We start from the raw sequence: 22,200 nt of genomic DNA on the forward strand, positions 1-22,200 counted from the left end.
GAACTCTGCTGTGTGTCTGGCACACTGAATTAGAAATAATAGCAGATACATTAGAGGAGTCACGGAAAACCTGTCAGGTACATTTGTACCCAGCTTTATAAAGACAGTTGGCCACAGCTTACTCCCACTATGGGTTTGGGAAGTTCCCCCTCTCTGGGCCAGGGACACACACCTCACCAAGGCAGCTCTCTGGGAAAGGAGTGAAAGAGGGCCCTTGGAGCCATGGTCCTTCTCAGAAACAGTGCTGGATATCTAAAGCAAAGGTGCTTATTTGGCAATAAGATGTGATAACTTACGCACATCCCCTTCTCCAAAGACCCCACCATAAGTGAGCCAGTAGGAACAGATGTAAACTCCTCTGAGAAGAAATTCAATGGAGAGACTTTTGTTTTCGCAAGTAGTCCTGCTGAGATGAGGAAGGCTGCGAGCGACCGAGACAAATGGTGGCTGGTGGTTCGGACTCCCTCAGCCCCTCAGGATGGAGAGCGGCTGTGGTCCAGCTCCACCAGCCTGCCAGGGACCTGCTTGCAGAGGTGCTCTGGGTGCCAAGGGACATATTTCTCTTAAATGACAAAAGGTTGTGCTGAATTCAATTGCTGTTGCAAAAAGAAAGTAGCAAACATACTCAAATGTCTCTTAGCACAAAATATTGGAAAGATTTGTGCTGTTCCAGGCTGTGCTTCAGGATAAATCTATAGGGTGCTGTGCATGGCTTCTTTTAGTTATATTTGCAAAATCTGGCCTGTGATTGTACAGTGTTTGGATCACAAGGTCATGTAGTTCCTCACCGCATTGGTTCACAGTGCCTATTTTTACAGGTTGCTTCTGTGTCAGTCTTCGCTGTGGAAAGGCTGGTCCAGAGTATCCGAAGAAGTCATTGTCAGCTTCTAACTCGGGCATCTGTGTTCTGGGTAATCCCACACAGGTCCTCTGATCATCTGTGCCTTTCCTCTGTCTGCAGATCATATTTCCTATTTTCAATGGGAATTGTATTTCACTGCCTCCCAGGAAAGCTGTGAGAATAAAAGCTCAAATGCTGTTTTGGGGGGGTGGGAGGGTGTATTTAGTTATATACATTGGCAGATAGTCTGTGCCCAGCACTTGCTTTCACATTTTTCCCCGCAAAGAATAATTTTTTGTTCTCGGGGCGGGGGGGTGGGGTGGGGGGGTGGGGGAAGACATTGAAGTTTTACAGTGTCTGTTTACCTCAGGGCAATTCATTCCACTGGGAAGAAAGCACAGCACTTCAAGGAGGACCTGAAAGTAATTAGTGAGTTTACTTTGGCATGACTAAACAAACTGTGCTCCACACACTCCCTTTCGGCTGAGCATCTTCTCATTACATGATTCTTTTATCACCCTGTTTACTGGTGCTGCTGCTCCACAGAAGCAAGAGGGTATGGACGGCTGTTAACTCGAGCCCTGCCAGGTGCGGCTGCAGTAGTGGCATCACGGCAGTGCCAGTGGGCCAGGGCCCCCAGCCCACCCCAGGTGCTGAGCAAACGGCTGTGGGCACCAGCCATGCTCCCGGCTGAGCCGGCAGCCCATCGCCTCCCGACTTCAAGAGGGAAAACGCTGATCACTCTGTGCACGTGGGGCTGGTGGGCTGGAATTGGCCCTTGGGCATGATCTGGAGCACTCGGAGCTGTAGGCGTTGTAATTCTCAGCAATGTGGAGGCCAAAGCGGGTGGGAGAGCAGATGCAAATGCATGTGAGAGGAGCCTTGCCATTCAGGGAGCTGAGCCTCTGCACACTGCCTGGGTGCCGGCGAGGACGTAGTGCCCAGCTTGGCTTGGCTCGCCGTGCACCGGAGCAGCATCCGTTTCAATTCCAGATAATTGGCTGGAATAGGTCTGCCTTTCCTGCAGAGCTTGTTCTGTATAATGTGTTTTCTTAATAGTGGACTCTGCCTGTGCACCTGTCGACGAGCCTGACGGTAGAAGGAACTGGCAATTTCACATGCAATTAACAGTAGCGCAAAGAAATTCATCCATCTCCCCTTCAGCCCTGTTAGCTGGAAGGAAAGTTTTGCAGCAGATTTGCAGTGAGTCGGTACAAGCTCTTGGACAAGTGTGTGCTGCAAGAAGTCCCCCACGTTGAAGGGGCTTTTTCCCAAGCAGCTTGGTGGGTATCACAGGGGAGTAAATGGGCATAAGGATTTCAGGAAAGGAGTTTGTGAGCTCACATGCTGAGCTAGGATTTGGCTTCTCTGGTTCAAGAATCCTACAGTAGGAAGAGCAGGTTACGGGGGAGATGCCGGGCTTTACCTCCTGCTGGCTCCCTGAGAAGTGGCAGCCCAAATAGCTCAACTGTCTTAAATAATTTCCCTCTGTCTTGCAGACATCCAACCTCGAAGTCACAGGGCGGTACCTACTGATGGACTGTCCCTGCATATGTGACGTTCTCGTGTCATGCCTGGGTGATGCTGAAGGCAGCAGAGTGACCCTGAATGCCCAAGCACGAAAAGGGGAGTGGAAGGACAGCGCTGCAGCTGTTTATTTCAGCGTATTTAAGGGAGAATTAGTAAAAGCAATGACTAAAGGACTAAACACACCTTTCACTCTGACAGTTGGGGCTGAAAGAACTTGAAACAAAGAAGGAATACGGTAAGGTGTTTCCTACCAAAAGCCTCTTTTCTTTACTGCAGGTTGCTGAGATGGGAGAACAAAGTTGTTCACTTGTTCATGCTGCGGCACTTATTTGATTCTTAGCAGGTCCTTGACGGTGCTGGAGGTAACACTGGCAGTGGGTAATGGTATGTTACCACAGGCAACAGCAACCATGAAGTTCAGCGCTCCCCATTCTCCGTAGTTACTACCCCCTCCCTTCCTGAGAGCACCTCTGCACCAGGTTTGCCAGTGTTGCCTGTCGGGCTGCCCTTCCCCAGAGCAGCGCTGCTCTGCCGGGGGAGGCTGTGGGTCAAGGCTCAGCTCCACGGCCCCCAGCCCCCCACTGCCTGTCCTGAAAGCCAAAGACATTGCCGCCAGCTCCCTGGCTGATGCTAGATGATTGAAGAGCTCTAGTTCCATGTCCCCATAATTAAACGGGGCATTGATTGGTAGGTGAGACAGCTTGGCAGATGCCAGGTAGGATGTGTGATCATTCGCAGGTCACAGCTGCAGGGATCCTGCCCAGGTCTGAATTGAACTGCTCTGACAAGAGGTGTGGGGTGCTGCACTTAACAGAAGGGGGTCCCGTTTTTGGGCTGCACTGAATCTTGTAAGTGTTCACAATGCGAAGATCAAACTGTGGACTTTGTAGAGTCTCTAAATAACCCTTATCTGCACCAAACACACCCATCAGTTTTATAGCCATGAAGCAGAGATGGAAGGAGTTAATTGTCAGGGAGTGTTTCCAATTTATATGTTAGCAGCTGTTATTATTTCATGGTGGCAAATTTTCTGATTTCACCCAGAAGTCCACTCTTAGTAAAAACATTTTGTAAAAGTTGGGTTGTATCTGCAATGGTGCTCACATATCGAGAGGGGAACACAAGAGAAAGCCTGTGGTGAATAATGTTAGTGGGGAAGAAGGAAGGCACAGATAGGACCGTGTTGCCCAGTGCTGCAGGCTGCGCAGGTCTCCTCCTCCCCAGGAGCCAAACCTTGGTGTACCCACATGGAAAAGCGTTCCCCAAAGCACTCAGTGTACCTACACCCCAGAACACCCTCATGGGGTAAAAGGCCTCTGAATGCCTTTTAAATCAGATGCCATTTGGAGCATTGTTTCCAGCTGTGGTTGCAGTCGCAGCCATGCCGGCAGGGCTGGCAGGCATGGTGCAGGGTCTCAGCAGGCTGCTGGCCCCCTGGCCCTCCCCGCACCATGCACGGTGGCAGCACGCCGCTGCTGAGCACGTCCAGGCGTGCCAAATCTTGCCTGCCTTTCCCTGTCTACTGCGGGCTTTGCTATTGCCATGATGTTAAGCTGTTCTGCACAGTAAACAGCCCCCAAGTTAAATATATTTGTGATTTTGAATTGTTAGCATCTGCCTGAATTACAGCGCTGCCTTGTCTAATTCATTACTTAGGGTATTCACTCCATTATTGGTAAACATGGTTTATTTATTAAGTCATATTATCAAGTCCATGAAATGTCCTGCAAGATTTCTGTGCCCGTTCTTCTCACATTTTCTGAGTCATAAAAGCAGCACTAGTCACTGCAAATGAAGAGGAATAGTGTCCTCAGTGCATTAAAGCAAACACAAAAAAAGAAAAAGTTCCCAGATCATGGTTTCCAAGGACTGTTCAAACTGTTATTTATAAACCACCTTTCGAGTGAAAGAAAAAAAATTAGGAGATAATATGTAGCTCTCATTGTTTCTGTTGTTTATCAAATCTGTATTTAAAACATAAAAGTGTAAACAATTAGCTTCTCTAGGGAACAGGACTCTTTCAAAAGGCTGGCTAATGCAACAGGCACATTAAATTTATTTTTCCTCATTCAGCTCGTTCAGGCTTGGGAATTTTAGCTGTTGAATTTTCTCCCTCTGAACAAGGCTCAAGCACTGAAACTTCCTTTCTACTCCAGTTGCTTTTTACTCTGAATGGCAAAGTGGAGACATTTTCTTTTTCAAGCCAGAAATCTTATTATTGCAGCAGCAGACCTTGTTTTAGGTTTTGTCGTAATGTGCTCTCGGAGGCATGGCTGGTGTCCCTGCGGGCTGCTCTGGGGAGCTCCCCTACATGTTCTGAAGCAGAAACGGCTCAAAAGCGGGAGCAGCTTCAGAGCAGCACCTTTTCTCGAGCAGCTCTCACAACCTTTCCCTGCCAGCCTGTGCTTGGCACCAGCAACGGAGCTCAGAGAAGGATGGGCAGAGATGTGGACAAGCAGCCAAAAATGCACCTTTGGAGCCCGATGGGAACTTCTGCATTAGGAAAATGTATAATGTAATGGCCTTGTACTCTCTGTGTTTCTCTTATGCCCTCTTATAAGGTTTTTACATACCTCATAAATATGAAGCATAATAATCTGCAGAGACCTGTAGGGACAATTTTGTTCAGCTTTGCAAGCTCAGTACTCCAGTAATAAAGATGTTTTATTCACATCTTCATGGGTGCAGACAGCGGCAAACATTTTCATATATATACCTGCTAAGCCTGTGGAGATACAGCGTGGGGAGAAAGACTCCATTGCTAGTATGGTTTGGCTAATTGTTAAGTACCGACCAGTCATGAAGATGAATCCTGCCTGTGGAAGCCATTTCTTTAAAATTAGCTTAAATTAAGGAGCAAGGGTAAGTAGCCTTGACCCCAGACACTTTTACATACTGTACGATGGAACTGACTTCTGAATTATCTGCCTTATCTCTGTCAGAAAGGAACAAGTCCCCACAGGCATGTGCTGGGAAGACGCCAGGAACCCGCAACATCAGTGGTTCCTTCCCAACGGCTCGTGGCCTCCCTGAGCGGAGGTGATGCAGTCCTTGCCTCTATCCAGAGGCTGTCCTGTGTCACCGGTCCTGGGAGGCTGCACTGAGCGAGAAAGGTGAAGAGCAAGTGAAATGCCACAAAAAATGAACCATTGCAATGACCTGTGAAAGTGCTCATAATCTGGTGTTTTCAGGTCCCCAAGTGGGACAAAACCTCTATGAGCCTCCAGAGCCAGACCTGGCCACTCCCAGCAGCCGGGTTAGCTGCACTGGTGAGGTGCAAGTTTATGTTTTAAAAATGTGCATGTCAAATTCCAGGTACATTTACGAGGTCAGGGACAGGAATTGAGTCATGATGTCACATCAGTATGCTGATGTGACATACAAGTCATGACAACATGGTACTAGTATCTGGTGAGTGAAAATTTTAACTGGGAAGTTCAGACCTTTTCTTATTTTCCCTGTCAAACTACAACAAAATGTATGTGGTTTATTTTTTTTTTAAGTAATTTGATTCTTTGGTATTTAGATTTGCTAGACTACTGAGCAAAAAAGGATTTCAATTTTTATAGTACAGCCCATTTCTTTGGCCCTCGTAACACTTGGTCTACACTAGATCTATTCAGAGAATAGATCTTCATCTCAGCTGAAGTTTCAGCAATTTGACATTTCTTTCTGACACAAAAAAAGCACCAGAAATGAAAATGCTAAATCAATTCATGAAAATGAAAAGTTCCAAAAATTTTTTACTCAAGTGGTGTGAAAGTGAGAAAGTCAAAAATCTCCTATAGAAACAAAGGCTGACCCTGTGCAATTCAGCTGGATGTGTTTGAAAAAGTATGTTTCTCCCTTGCTTTCTCTGTTTGACTTAGAAGAGCCAGCACAGGCATTATGATGCATGGTGAACAGTGAAGTCTGCTAGAAGCAGCTCAGAATGTTCATGAGTGGATAATAACTGCAGCAAAACAGCATGTGATTGCTTAAGTGTTTGAACCTTTGACAGAATAAAACAGTTCTGCAAAGAATACTGAAGTATGGGAATATCATGCCTTTGGCACACGGGGCAATGGAAAGGATTGTGTTTATGCATGTGCATCTAAATGCTGCTCTGCCAAGTTGTCCTTCTAATGCATGACAAATGGAAGGGAACACTGGCAAATGAGCACATTTGTGTCAGACAGGGTGTGTGTGTATGTCTATGCCTATATGTGCATGGTGGCATTCACTGCCAAGCCATCAGCAGCAGTTTCTGACAGCCTGCATCTCCAGAAGACATGGCAGGAAAGGTTGTCATTCCTCCTTCAGCAGCAAGAGCCCTGCTTCTGCTGTGATGCGTGCCACAGCCCTCTGCCTTTACGGCTCTAAGGGACGCGATTTTCTGCCCTCTGGATAAAAGCCTGAGCTAATTGGCATCCTTACGCAACAGAGATTACGAAGAAAAAGATGAAACAGCCCGCTTGCTGGTTCGTGCCCTGACCCAGCGGCATGCCTGGCTCAGCCCCTGGGCAGAGTCCAGGTATGGGCCAGCTGTGGGCCTCGAGCAAAAAGGGGTCTGGGGTGCTGAGGAAGGGCAGAGAAGCCTGGTGACATCTCTGAAGACACGCACGATGAAAACACAGCAAAAGATGACATTCTGTGTCTCCAAGTGAATGTTGGGATGCCGAGTTTGTCAAAAACAAGAAGGTGACTTTTGCTTCCAGTTCCATTTGCAAACCTGCCCCCTCCCTGCTCAGCCCCCAAGCCGCCCAGCAGCCAGTGCTGCGGGAGCACTGCAGGAGGGTAGCCCAGAGCAGTTCTTTGCTTCTGAGCTTGGAGCCCGAAGCTGCTCTGCAAGTGGCAGTGTCTGCAAAGGGAGGGAAGGAGAAGGGAAGGGGCTTCCACCCATGCTGCTGCTCTGCCCCTGCTCCTGGCTCAGCGCACAGAGGGCTGGGCTGAGGCAGCAGCCTCCCTGGGCACCCAGCAGAACCCTGACATTTCTGTCCTCATCTTCAGGTTGTGTTTCAGTTTTTACACTGACCTCCACACCATGGGACAGCGAGAAGGGGCCAGTGGCGAGCACAAAGCTGGGAGGTCTCTGGAGGCAGAAATCCTCAGACATTCTCTGTCTGCTACAACTCTGGAACGCAGAGAAATACAAATGCTGCAAATCAGTAAAGATGCTTCACCCTAGGCAGCTGCTGTGCCGGGTACCCAGAAGGCGAGAGGAGGAGAGAGGAGCCAGGGAAGATCAGGGCACATCCACTCCTCCTCTGTTTTGCTGCTCAGCTAGATCTGCACGTCAGACTCTCCCATCGTCTGCGTGGGGTTGCAGTACGTTGGGATAAGCTAGGGAGAGATATGCTATTGGCTATTCCGTGCGTGGTTGTCATCTGGCAGCTGTATATATCACAGGGAAAGCAGGGACCACTCAGCCTCTGAGCAAAGCTGCTCCGGAGCATAGCTCAGAGATACTTTGAGGATGGAAAGTAAAGGGAACAGCAGCCCTTGCTTTTTTGATTCTGACAAGCTGTGAAAACTCTTGGGAAACAGAAATGTGACAGATGAAGGACTATGTGGGAAACCAATAAAGCAGATTTCCAAGAAGAAGTTGCAGGAGAGAAGCAGAACAGTGCCCAAAAGGAAATACTCACTAGGATTTCTCCCTAGGTGCAGAGAGAAAGCGTTTTGGGATCTCTGATATTTCAGCATCCGAATCAGCTTCTGTATGTAGGGCGCATGAGACTGAAAAAGGACAGCAGCTGGAGAGTCCCCGAAGCAAAGCTCACATGTAATCAGCACAGCAAGAAGGATCCATTTATCAACTCTTTTATGTAGTTTCCAACCACGGGGCAGATTTTAAAATGCAAGTGTGTGTGTTTCCTCCTGCAGCTACTGACTTTAGCACTTGAGCTGCCAGGAAGAAGGGCAGATAGGAACGTGCAGCCTGCCTGGGGACGTGGGCAGCTCTGGAGCTCTGCTTCCTAAGCCATGAGCAGGCACACGTGGTTCCCTTTGCAGTACATCTCCAAGCCCTTCTGGAGAGCAGAGAATCACAACACGACCAACTTCTTCTCTGCACTGTACAGCTTCTCTAACCAATCCTTCTTCCACAGTGATTTGGACCTGGAGGACCTGGGAGACTTTGGCAGCGGGACCAAGTACGAGGGCGAGTCCCAGAGCCGGACGGTGAAGGCGCTGCTGATAGTAGCCTACTCTGTGATCATCTGCATCTCGCTCTTCGGCAACGTCCTGGTGTGCCACGTGGTGATCAAGAACAAGAGGATGCACTCTGCCACCAGCCTCTTCATTGTGAACCTGGCTGTTGCCGATGTGATGATCACCATTCTGAACACCCCCTTCACGCTGGTGAGCACTCAGCTTCTCTGTGTTTTGCTGGTGTTTGTGTGTGCCTGTCAGCTGTGTACCCATGTATTGAATGGGCCAGTAACAGGCTAACATGCAGAGTTTCTTTCTGGCTCCCCTCCTCTCTCCTTTTGCCTCCTGGAGAAGCCAGAGACGTGCGCCCCCCCCGGTCCCCGTCCCCGTCCCCGACAGCCCTCGCACGCAGGCAGGGCTCGGCAAGCAGAACTGGTGGGCTTGTGCCCCTGGCGATGCTGCTGGCAGGCACCGCTCCACTGTGGCTTTCCTCCCTCTTCCAGAAAGGTGGCAAGGCACGGATGTTGAAGCCCTTTTGATGAGGAAGGAAGCAGGGACAAGTTTGACAGTAGGAAGTCCAATTAACTGCCAATTTCCTGCAGAAATGATGCAAATGAGGTTGGTCCTTGTGAGGGTGAAACCTCTAGGTCTGTGCTGAGCCCTGTCAGCCTGGCATACCTCTTCCTCGGGTGCTACAAACTGTGCTTCTTGGGGCTGATTGCACTTTTATATTCAGTTACTAAATAATATGAGACATAAAAAAAATTTAAAAGAATGAGGTGAGAGGAACAGATTAATTTATTGCCCCACTGTCATAATCTATACACAATGTCTAAGTAGGACTCCGTATAGCAGAAGCTGACAGACCTCTGGTCCAAAAGATCCTAAATACTCCTGCTTCAGTCCTTGCCCAGAGCTGTCTGTAGTGTTCTTCTGCCTTCTAAAATCAGTTGCTGAACTGTCAGTTCGAATTCACCTTTTCTTAAATTGATTCTGCTGCTCTGGTGTGATTCCTCTGCTCTCCTCTGACGGCGTTTGCATACCGGCATCTGTTCAGGGAAAGGAGAGTGCCCTCTGGTGTGTTTGCACAACAATAGTCACACATTAGGCACAAGTGATTAAATAAACTGTAATCTCTCTTAGGAAACAGCTCTACATCAGCTTCAAAGAAACAGCACAGTGCTACACATCCAGTGACAGAGTCGTTACTACTAGAGTTGTCTCTATAGGGAAATTAATATAGATGGATTGAAAACAGATTAGCTAGTCTTCACTAGTTTTCTGTGTGGACAGATCTTTCGTAATAGATGTGCTTTATTTCAAGTTAGCTTAATCTGCTTCCATAATGATTTACATTAATTTGGAATAAATATTGCATAGTCAGGAATAACAAGCGAGTGAGACAACGATTACTTGGAAGAATGTCCTCTGCAGAAAAGCCACAATAAGTAACACCTCCCTGGGCACTCATACGGAATGCCGGGGCTCCAACACCCACCCCCACCCCCAACAGCTCCTGGATTCACGCCCGCATGGAGACGGTCCCTGCAGACCCCAGGAATTGTACAGGCAGGGGCAGGCAGGGATGCTCCACAGACAGGCCGTCCTCACCCCTAAGGTGTTACCTCGCTACTTCAGTGCCCTCAATGATTTTTTCTTCTATGAATTTCCCTCACTAAGTTTTGAACCCATGCAACTTCCAGCGTCCACAAATTCAAACGTGCAACTGTTTTTAAGGAGGCAAGCTGCTGGTTTTCCCTGCAGAGCCTTATCAAGGGGCTTTCTTGATTTCTTTACATTTTCCAATAGGGCCACATTACATGTACATGTGCATGTTAAACACACATACACAAGCACTACTTGAGCGGGTTTGTTTGCACAGTACAGTAAATCTCACCTGTTTCACAGCCTCATGCATAGTCACTGTTTCTCCAGAAAAACTGAATATAATGCATCTGCAAAGCATATGGAAACTATATTAAAGCATTTCTTCCTTACCATATTCCTGGGAAGCCTATTTGCTACTCTTCAGATATCACAGACTTTCTAATCCAATTTTGTCTGTTCTTCAGGTGCGGTTTGTAAGCAGTACCTGGGTTTTTGGGAAGCTGATGTGTCACATCAGCCGCTTTGTTCAGTACTGCTCAGTTCATGTGTCTGTGCTGACCCTTGCTGCCATAGCCCTGGATCGGCATCAGGTAAGTGATAACATCACCCCTGTGTTGGCTAGAAAACAAGGCAGTAAATACATATTTTTTTTCACCTTTCTATCCCAGTACCTGGCAACCTGCACTGTTTTGGGAATCAAGGAACTCTAGCTTTCATGGTGGTATACAAAAAAACTGTGGTTTTATACAGCGAGGGTGATCAGACACAGGATCAGGCTGCCCAGGGAGGTTGTGCAGTCTGCATCCTTGGAGAATCCCCAAACCCAAGCAGAAGCAGACCTGGGCAGCCTGCTCTGGCTGACCCTGCTTTGCACGGGGCGCTGAGCTATAAGGTCTCCCGGGGCCCATGCCGACCTCAGGCACTCCATGGAGCACAGCCCTGAAAGCATGGCAGGAATATATTCTGATGTTCAAACACCAACAAGCCAATGCATTCCCACAGCATGTATTTACAAAGAGTTGTACAGTTTTTAGGCTTGTTCCATCTCTTTGTGATGCCTAAGACTGGAAGCAGTGAGAACTGTGTTAGCACATTCAGTTCAGGTGAGAAATTCTCCTCCCCATCCCCCTGCCCTGATACTTTTTGGCACATACCAACCAGGAAAGCCTTACAGGTCAAGCAATGAGAGCCAGCCGAAGGATTTCCTTAAAGTGTAATGCAGTTCGTAATTTTTGCTTAAGCGGGTAAATGCTGTGCACTGGGGGAGCCGATCCTGCAAGGTGCGCTCTCAGGCAGACTATTTTTCTGGCAGTGCTGGAGTCACTGAAACAGTTGTTACAGAAAAGCAGTTTCACATGATAGATGACATGGCTAGAGTTCAGAACAATGACAGATTCCACTCTGCTGGACTGGGATGTGCTCAATCTGGTGTCAGAAACTTACAGTGACAGTCAGAGGACAGATCATCTGTTTCTGTCTGGTTTACCACAAGAGGTTTGGTAGCCTGCCCATGCTGTGTGCAACACTGTAGCTCCTGAAAGCAAAGCATTTTGATAATGATTCGTTTTAATCAGTAGATTCTGCGTTGATTGCAAAGCATGGCTAGGTATCAAGAAGTGTTTGTTTAATTAAGGGCAAACACAATATCTGCCTTTAAATTCGGTGAAGAAGGTTCCTCAGAACTGGAATGAGCTTGTATGGCCCAAAGAGATAAGAGCAGAAGTAAGGAGATGCCACTGAGAAAAGAGAAATCAACACTTGCCTCTAAAAATATTGCTAGTCCTGAAAGGTACCAGAGCAGACAGATGCTCCAGGGGAGTTGTAGAAGCTTGATTAAGTAGATAGTTATAATGAGACTAGAAAAGACATGCATAAAATACCAAAGACTTCATCAGCCAAGAGATCACTTGGATGACATGATAGGTCTATTTTTAATTATTGTTTCATTGCCTAATATAATCACCCATAGTTCCTGTCACTCAACAGATATCTAACCATCATGATGATCTCTGAACTCAAGCTGATGGGTGACACTGCTCAGGGCATGAGGCCAGCAATACTGCTTCATACTCGCACAACTCTTTGCATTTTCCAGCCCGTAGACTCTTAAGTGCTGTAAGATGAGTCTCTCCTTTCTGCCTTTTCATACCGGAGGGCCACAGAGCTGCTTCAAACCACAATGTGAGGCTCAGAGAGTGTCCAAGACATTGTCGGATAAAGTAGCCCTGCGCAGCAGCAAACAAGGAGTACACCATGTCATAGCCAGTACTGCACAGGGTAAACTGTGAGTATCAGACCAGCCTTCAAGTTGGTTAGCACTGCGCTGGCCGAGGATTACATCCAGCTCTGGTTCTCGAGCATCACTCTGTCTTGCAACTCCACCAAATGCCGAACATTGTGAGCCCTGTGGCTGCCATCTCTATTGGAGACCTTGTTTGTAGTAATTAGGAGACTTTTTGCACTCTCTATAGTGCAAGCCAGAATGCCTCTTGGCCTTCAGCTTGTGCCACACTTGGTGTCCATGGTGAGCATCCCACGCTGTCCTGGAAAGCGCACACACAATTTGATGCTTACTCAGTGATCAGTGTGAAACGCCTGCTCCTGGACATGGATAAAGCACAGATACATTCTTCTTTTCCTAAAGCTTGCAGCTTGGTTTTGTCATTTAAGACATTGTAAATCCTCAGGACTGGTTGTTCTCTGCAGGTTATCATGCACCCTCTCAAGCCACGCATGTCCATGGTGAAAGGAGGGATTTGCATCGTTATCATCTGGGTTATGGCCGTCTGCTTCTCACTGCCTCATGCCATTTATCAGACTTTGACAAGATTTTATATTGGGTAAGATGTTTACATGGTGCTTTTTTTTTTTACTATGACATACGCAGCTTAACCAAAACCCCACAGATTCTAAGGCACACATCTTTCCACCTGTGTTATTAAAAAAGAAAGCACGGGAAAGCAGGGGAGCCCTCCTTCCCTGTGAGCAGGCAGTGTGTTTCTCACAAAAGGACAATGAAAATCAATGGAATCGCTTTCAGGCTTGTTTTCTAGTTGATTTTGGCTCAGAGCTTCAGCCCTGTAATCTGAGGCAGGCACAGAAGAGAGGTGTTCTTTGTCATTAGAGGACATGGATGTCTATATGGATCATTACTTTCTTTTCCTGAGGATCTTCACTGGGGCCAAAGGTCAAACCTAAAGCAAAATTTTCCATTGAAAGTGACACTTGCCCACATTACTGAGTGAGTTCTGCTATCTGTGCCTTTACTGAAATTTGTAGGAACATCTGCAGTGTTTGTCCTCCAGATGTTGTGTGCATCTGGTAGTGTAACTGACAGTTCTTTCTGTCTTTGATTTTCAGAAACAGAACAATACGAATGGTCTGCCTCCCCAGCTTCCCTCCTCCTGCTGATCTTTTCTGGAAGTATTTGGACTTGACTACTTTTGTTCTGTTGTACATCCTGCCCTTACTTGTGATCTCCATCACATATACCATGGTCGCCAAGAAGCTCTGGCTGAGAAATGCCATTGGGGACCTCACCATGGAGCAATACTATGCCCATCAACGGAAAAAGAAAATGACACTGAAGATGCTGATGGTGGTGGTGGTTGTGTTTGCAGTATGCTGGTTCCCCCTGAACTGCTACGTGGTGTTGATCTCCTGTAGGGCCATCCACAGCAGCAATGCTCTGTACTTTGCTTTTCACTGGTTTGCCATGAGCAGCACTTGCTACAACCCCTTCATTTACTGCTGGCTGAATGAGAGCTTCAGGTCTGAGCTGAAGTCCTTGCTCTGTGTGTGCCGGCGCAGGAGTGCAGCCCAGAGCCATCCTCTGCGGTCCATCTCCCCACCCTTCAGGCATGCCTGGGTTGAGAACTGCCATTATAAAAGAGGCAGCACCTGCCAGAAGGCAAGGGCACCCTCCCAGAGGAACTCTGCAAAGGCAGACATATCCAGCGTTCAGCCAATTGTGGCAGAAAGCTAAGCCCTTCATCTGATGGCCAAGCAGCATTGTGTTCTAATTGCAGAACCATGGGAAAAATGGAGTTGGAAGGGACTACTGAAGACCATCTAGCCCAACCCTCTGCCCAAAGCAAGCTACCCTTAATGTTCAGTTGAGTTGTTCAGGATCTCATCCAGTCAGGTTTTCAAAAATCTCCAGGGATGAACTGCCCACACATGGGCTCCAGAAGGAGGGGTGCGAAGTGAATTTTTCATCAGAACAGTCAGCAAAAATAAAGAGAATTCTTTAACAGCACACAGAGCCTTTCATAGCCTAAGCAAGTAAGGGGAACCTATGCCGATTGTACACACAGGCCAGCTGATGTGTATTGTTTTAAAGGCTGATGATGGCTGTTTATGCATAGACAAACACTGTATTGATTCTTTCTTATTTATTTTTCACCTGTTTGAAATGAATTAACGTTTATAGCCATTCTCAAATTTATACCCGTGATACCTCAACCACTTGCCCTGTGGCCACAGGAGCACTGCAGCTCTGCGCGCCCTCTCCCTGCACCCAGGCACGTGCTGTGCAGCACAGCGGATGTCCAGGCTGCTGCTGGAGGGGAAATGGCTCAAAAATCACAACAGCAGGACAGCTTACAAGCAAGACAGCAAAACCTCACTCCATTTTTACAGGAGTTCTTCTTTCAGTGGCTTGTTTTGTTCTGTAAGGATTACTAGTAGTCACTGTAAACCACCACTTATACTGCGATCTGTGGGCAAGAAAGAAATTGCCCTAGTGAGCTCATTCTCAAGCACTAGCTAGCTGGGGAACCAGCCTTTTCTTAAAACGTACTGCCTGTCAGTTTGCTAAGGACTAATGCCAAACACCACCAGCCACCCACTACACAGAGATGGTTCCAGAAGAATTTTTCAGTTTTGTACTTTGTACCATTTCTACTTTCTTTTTTGATGTATTTCTGTTATCTACATACAAGATACTAAACTGGAAGTCAAATGCTAACAGTCAACATCATTTTATGGAGCTTGTACCAGTGGAGACACCAGTCTTAACAGTGTGATAGTCATGTCCGCTGGTGCCAGCGAATTGGGCTGGCTGACTTCAGGGCAGCCCCCCGGGCTGGGTGACAACGGCCTGTTGGGTCCATCCGGAGGAGGCACTCAGGGGCTGATGGACATGGGAGACCAGCCTCCCTCCCTCCCCTTCCAAATCAGGGGCGGTCAGCTGGCAGGCCAGGGCTGGGAACTGGGCTGCCACCAGTTTCTCTAGCACTGGGAGCGCTGCCTCACTGTGGGCAAGCAAACCGGGGGTCTCACTCTGTCTGTGAGGGTGGGCGGGTCGCAAGCTTATGTCAGGGCTCGCACATCCACACAAATATGCTACTCAGATATGGCGCTCTACCTATTCCATGAAAAACTTTGTGGTTAAGAATAAAAACTGTATGCAAGAACTCAGAGATGGTGAAGTCTGAATCGCCTTGCTGGGGTGTGTTGAGGGTTGCTGGCCAGAAGGTGCCCCTTCTGCCAATACACGGAGGGTTTCCTTATCATCACTAGGCTTTCCCTCAAGGATGTGTCGTATCATTCTATTTCCTAAGAAAACCGTATATTGCTATGTTTTAACATTGTTAATCAACATTTCTTTCAAGTCTAAATTCAGTTTCAGTAATATTTTATTTTTTACCAGTCCTCAAGACCTGTGTCCTCCGTGGGTTCATTGTCGGAGCAGCTGCCCACCCCGGTGGGTCAGCCCGTCTTGCCTGCGGTCCCGGAGCAAAGCCACCAGGCAGCAGCGCCAGCTGCTTGGCAGCTGCTGGACCGGGCACCCTGCTCTGCCTGAGTGGAACCTGCACCACAGCTCAGCGTCTGCGGGATGGATCTGCAGTTTTAAAACCAAAAGGTGGGAGACAGGAAAAGATGGCACTAGATAAGAGTTCTGTCTGTAAACCCCTACGCACTCTCCTGCTCAGTAAAACCGAGCATCTGATAAAGTGCCACAGCAATTGCCTCAAATACTGATACTTGCATTCCTGCTGCTCTGAGGGGTGATGGAAGGCTTTCAGCAGGTTTGTCCTGTTCCCAGAAGCGGCTCCGGGTACGTAAGGAAATAGCCGAGATTCCTCGGCACGTGGGTGCTTCGGCGTGCGGTGCCTGCACAGCGGGTGCAGGCAGCTGCTGTCTGATGGGTCACGGTGGGAGCAGCCCCAGCATTTCAGAGCTGGATTTTGATCAGCAGGGAGAAATATCAAGCAGGAGCATGTGGCCAGCTTCAAACCAATGGCTGTGAAAATTCACCAGAGTCACATCTTTCTCTTCCTTGAAAAGAATAATCTATTTCTTTGTGTCCATTCAGCGCTGGCTCAGCCTTTGTAATTGCAAAGGTTTTAGCCTCAAAAGACAGTGAAAGGAAAATAAGTTTCATCCTTCCTATGCAAAATAATACTCGCTACACTTCTACAGTTTGGCATTTCCACCGGTAGTTTGCTACAGTTGCAAACCTGAGTGAAAGACTATTCAAATCTGGGTATCAAGATGCTTTTATAGGTACAAAGATATTGTGACCAGAAAAAGTATTTGCATCTGAAAAAAACTGTGAAGCTGAGGAAAGAGTAAGAGAAACAGGAATCTTGTTTCTTTCTAAGGTAGTTGGGGGAAGGAGAGAGGACAGAAGCACACCAGGCAAGGAACAGAGAGCTCATGTGCCTTCAGATGCTGCAAAACACACCTGCATTTCCAAAGCCAATGCCTCAAGTAAACGCTCCCCTCTTACAAACAGCGATCGGCCGCCTCAGCCATGTGTTTGCAGGAATCGCTCTGCAGAAGGATGCGCTTAGGGGAGGAAACTGAATTAGAGAAATCTCTTCAGAGAACAAGCACCCAAGCCTCTGATTCACCTACAAAAAATGTGTTTAACACGTGTGCTTTACCTTGTGAATCTTTATTTTGTTTACAGTAATAAAGAGGAGTAAGCAGAGATGCGAATGGAGCTGGCACAGTGGAGGCAGGCATCCGAGTCTTTCATTCTATGTTACAAGTAAATATCTGCATTAACTTGATAGTACTACTACCCTGGGCTTGTTACTGTCTGGAAAACTTGGAATTCATACCACTGCAAATGGCATTTCCATAATTTAAGTGTCTGGAGAGTTTCTATAAACAAGATGTCTTTTGTTAAGAAAAACAAACAAACCACAAACCCAAATACAACATTGTTAAGGTGAGTAATTCAATGAAACAATGAAACAGCTTCTCATTCAGATGTTCTTTTTACATCAGGAAACCTAAATAATGCAGTTTGCATGTACATCCCAATGCACTCCCAGAGAACTGCTAAACTCATTACTCTGAAACAAAATTAACAGAGCCTGTTCTTGCTACTCATCTGTTTAGCAGGACAGCAAGCTGGGTCTGGCTTCCTTCAGCCTTTGTACAGAGGGATGCCCAGCGTGCAGCAAGGTCAAATGCAGGACCTGCCTGTGTGACAGCAGCGGGCGTGCAGAGATCTCCTGCGTCTGGCAAGGTTTCTCTAAGGGACAATTTGCTCCCAGATGGAAACCCGAATTTGTTTCCTAACTGCACATCCTGTGCTAATCCTTACACAAGCAGCGCTTTCTTCAGTAAGAGTCTGCAGTCTGGCATTGTTGAGCTGACTTAAAAAAAAATTATTTCCTCAAGGTGATTGTCAAAAGCTTACATTTCTATAAACATCTGGCAAATTTCACAGTCATTATATGCTACCTGCCACTGGATGCTCTTGTTTTAATATGAGCTCTATTAAAATTTCCATATGTTTGTAATACAACAGCCTTTGATTCACCAACAATTTTGGGGGGATGATAACAGCCAAATAAAATATCTTGTTTAGGACCTTCTCTTTGCTGTGAGTTTTGCGTAACTTTCAACTTTTGAAAGGGGGATATTCCCTCTTACAAGGGGGTTAACAAGTAGGCATAGACTGCTCCTCCGACAGTCTCAAAACCATGACCAAAACAGGTCTGCATGTATTTTGACATCTTTCAGCATGAAAAGCCCTTTGTAAAAGGCAGAGCTGTGATTATGCAGATGAGGAGTCAGCCATGGACATGTGCCGGCTATAAATGCTGTTTCACTCCCATGCATTTCATTGCAGCTCCATGCAGTAAATAGTTGGTCTCAGCAGCACTTCTCTTCGCCTGGGTGCCTCAGTCAGACAGGAGCATGGCACATCTAACTGGAATTTAATTCTTATTCTCCAGCAAACACTTCCATGAACAGAAGCACATCCTGATTTCTCACGCATTCCTCCCAAGTGCTCCTGCCAGGATCTTCAGCCATCTCATGGGTCCCCTTCCCCATGCTGGGGACCTCGCTCTCCCCCTCACCTGCCACCAAGCAAACAGGGCAGGACACGCACACTGCTGAGGCTGCTCCACCTCTGTCACACTTCTTTGAAACTGGTTAATGAAATCATGCTTGTTTGAAAGGAACTGCTTGGTAACAACACACACAGTGTGGTCATGCAAGACCTGGTCTCAGAGCAAAGCTGGAAGTATGATAGCAAAGTTTCAGACAGGTAACCCAGTTACTGAAGTTGCCACATCAATTTCCAGCTCCACAACCTACTGAAAAAAGCAATATGCCAAATACAGAGCACCCTACATCTACATTAAAATAACCCTTCAGTGTTAAAGTGTTAAAATTAAGCAACTATACCAAAAGAAAAGAATATATTGTTGTCATGTGTGAAAAGCTGTTTCTTATCTCTCTCCTTTTAAAGCAACGTCACAAGCAGAACAATGAACTCACAGCTGCAAATCATTTAACCAACTTTGAGCAGCCTCATGCAGTTCCAGGAGGGTCACAGGACTCCCTTCTTGAGGGGGGTCTGATGTATGTAAATACTTTGTCACTGAATACAGTGGTGTTAATACGGACACCAAACGATGAGGCTGAGTTCCACCCAGCATCACAGCCACAGCATTTTGTTCAGCTGTTTGTACTAGAGGGTGGCTCAGGCAGAGGAAGGACCGCTCCCTTTCTGCATGACCTTGATGCAAAACTCTTTTAGAAGGAGCTGATGGAGTGCAAATGCAGGAGTGCAAATGCAGTGGCGTGGAAGTAATTTCTGTAGGCTTTGCCTTGCTGATTCAAAGCTCACTTGGCACCTTATTTCCCAAAGGAATTTTTGTCTTAAATAAGCATGAAAATATAGCAGGTCCCATCTACATAAGAGGTTCCATGAAACCCAGAGCTGAGATACTAATAATTGATGACTGGTTCTAAGTTAGAGCCACCGAGAAGCACAACAGCCAGCACCGCTAAACAGAATGACAGCGAGTTTCAGGATGTTCCCAGTAATACTCCTGTACCTCCTACTAAAGAACTACATAAATAAAGTTTTCTTGTGGCGTGTTAGAGAGAAGGAAGCTGCTTGCTTCTTTTTCCCTGTTATCCCTACTTCAGAAAAATGTTTGTGTTATATTTTAACTTTTCCATTTAGTCCAAATGTTCTATTAGTTTTTAGGGTGGAGAAAAATCCCTGGAGCATCTCTGGGCTGCAAGTGACTGTGTGGGGATGAGAGTGGGTCCCTCTTGGGCACCCACCCACTGCCGTGTCAAGCATGTCAGAGCTGTGTGGCACTGAGAAAAAGCAAAAAGCATCAGAGAAAAGGAGGTAACAAAAATGTTGCTCCATGAAATCATACTTGTGCTTAAAGTGCACAGAGTCCAAAGGGGAGAAAAAACACTCTGAGGATCTAAGTGGCTTTGAGAACTCACTGTTAATGAAAATCACCCAAGATTCTTTTTATTCCTGTAGCTTCCTGCTCACGCTCAAGTCTTTGGTAGTAAATGCCTTTTGCTGCTTTTCCAGGAGCAAAGGGAATCAGTGTTCAACCTCAGAAGTCTTCACGGTGTGAGCATGTAGCTGCCTGCTGGCCAAGGCTCGGCTGTCCCGCGCTCCCAGCATCAGGGGGGTCTGGCTGCCCTTCTCCTGGCTATGGGGGGGGATTCACAGTCTGCACCTACCCCACCTTGCAGCATCTGGGAGCACTCCGCTGCAACTGTAGGCGAGGATGAAAGATGCTTTTCAGACAGAAGGGCAAGTCCTGGAATAACTTTTACACCCCCAGCTTTGCAGCAGCTGGAAGTGCTCTCAGTGATGGGGGGGTGAGGACCCAACCACCAGCACCTGCTTCCACCTGCTTCCTCCCCACAGAGGTCATCAGGGCTGATAGCTGGCTCCAGCGCTGCCCTGGGGCCGGGGACTCTAAGGGCTGCAATAACACGGTGAAGGGGCACTGGTATCTGTGGGCCTGGCAGGTATGTTGCATGAGCTGCACTGGAAGCATTTCCATCAGCATGTGTCACTGGCCGTCACTCGCTCATGCGCTGCGAGGGGAAAGATGCGCACACAGGCATGCACTTGCCGTGGGTGCCTGTCCCAGGGCAGCCTGCTGGCCCATGCCCCCTGCCCTGAGAACCCCTTGGAAGGGCCGGTGAAAGGGCTGCCAGCATGCCGGCTGAAAGCAGCAGTGGTCCTGCCAGCTTCATCCCCAGGCTGCACGGATGCAGGTAACCTGTCACAATAGCTCTGCTGTGCAACTCACCAAGTGGTGCTGGAATTGTCCCCTCGAGACTGACGGGTGTTCAGTGGGGCATTGCTAACTTAGGTTAGACAGGGGTATGACTGACACGGCATTGCAGAGGCAGGAGAAGTCAACATAAACATCGAGTGCTACACCTGCCACCCGGCAGCCCACTGCCAGCTTCTGGGTGGCAGGTGTAGCCACCAGTAACTGTAACTGCCAGTAACTGGGTTACTGGCACAGATGCTCAAGAGCTTCCCCTGGTGCTACCCCCACCCAGGAGCTGTGGTCCTGCTGCTGCCTTCCCCTGGGCTGTCCGGTATGACAGCAGAAGCAGCCAGCAAGGGATGTCACAGGCTGGAAACAAGCCTGTCCTCCAAACCTGAGATGGGCAACTTGATTCATTTTTGAGCTGCTTTGGCAATGGAAAATAGGATGAAGACTATCAGACACACAACCCTCATTACACTGCTGGTTTTCAGCACTGCTGTAGCAGTATGAATGAAGAGGATTTTCTCAGAGAATCTGAAAAATCATATCAAAATACAATCGGAGACTTGAGAAATACAACACGTACTCGGGCACCTATTTGGAGCATTTTGGTCATCAACGATAGGAGATGAGATTATCAATATACAGTAAAGGATTATTTGTGTGAGTGCATGCATGTCCCTGGAAGTTCACCTGTGACTCAAGAAATCCAAGGTCCCAATAACCCAGCCAACCTTCCTTTTTGAGGGATGTGTCTCAGTTTAAATTTCTCGCTGCTAATTACAGACAGTGCTGTAATTCTGGTGCTTTGCCCTCTGCCTTGGCAGAGATCTGTTGGGCCTCAGACATAATATACATCTGAGGAGCTCTGTACCCATTAAAAGAGCACATTAAATAAGATAAGGTAGCCTGACCTTGAGTCCAAATGCAACCCAGCTGGGTAACTGCAGTCAGTCCTGAGTTCCCAGAAGTGAGAGCACAGATCAGCGGAGGAAGCGGAGCAATTGTGTTCAGAACAGTTCACTGACAGATCCTAACCAGCCCGCCTGGCAGAGGGGACTTTGGCAGAGGCTTTTGTGCTCACCACCATAGAAAACAATCAATAGAAAAGCTTAACTTCCTGGACTTATGCTGAATACCAACTCTGCAAAAGAGTACCTCATTATTATCATACTTTTTACAAGGAAGTGGTGGGCAGAGGAAATGTGACTCACTACAAACACTGGGATAAAAGGCACTGTGCAAACGAACAAATAAAGCACTTGCAAGTAGGCTCCGCTGAGCGCCACTATCACATCCCTGTTGAGTCTCAGGACATTTCAGGATCCACTCCAAAAGTTCTTCATTATTCATATGACTAAAAATAGGTCTTGACGGCTATATCGCAATGGTCAGCCAAAGCAGTGTATCAAATACCACTGATACACTGAACTTGAAATTTTGAACTCTTCCAAAAAAGACAAGGGAGGTGACAGATTTCCGGGGAAGTTGAACCAAATGTTGACGGTATCCATTTTTGTACTCTGACATAAAGTCTCTCCTTTCCAGGTTATGATTTGTTAATAA

At 47.4% G+C, this 22,200-nt stretch overlaps 1 protein-coding gene across 2 annotated transcripts; it reads left to right on the forward strand.

Annotated features, from left to right (window-relative positions):
* Window positions 1-1,192: 1,192 nt before the first annotated feature.
* LOC130158919 (G-protein coupled receptor 83-like) lies at window positions 1,193-14,427 on the forward strand. 2 transcript variants are annotated; one of them, XM_056360033.1, is made up of 5 exons: window positions 1,193-2,606; window positions 2,712-8,713; window positions 10,576-10,701; window positions 12,818-12,951; window positions 13,472-14,427. In XM_056360033.1, exons 2-5 carry the CDS (start codon window positions 8,336-8,338, stop codon window positions 14,094-14,096), a joined length of 1,263 nt encoding a protein of 420 aa, XP_056216008.1. In that variant the 5' UTR covers window positions 1,193-2,606; window positions 2,712-8,335; the 3' UTR covers window positions 14,097-14,427. The 2 variants fall into 2 exon arrangements, with proteins under 2 accessions (XP_056216008.1, XP_056216007.1); XM_056360032.1 differs by having other exon boundaries at window positions 1,193-8,713.
* Window positions 14,428-22,200: the final 7,773 nt, after the last annotated feature.

Source organism: Falco biarmicus, chromosome 14 (genome assembly GCF_023638135.1).
Source record: "Falco biarmicus isolate bFalBia1 chromosome 14, bFalBia1.pri, whole genome shotgun sequence".
In the NCBI taxonomy this organism is placed as follows: domain Eukaryota; kingdom Metazoa; phylum Chordata; class Aves; order Falconiformes; family Falconidae; genus Falco; species Falco biarmicus.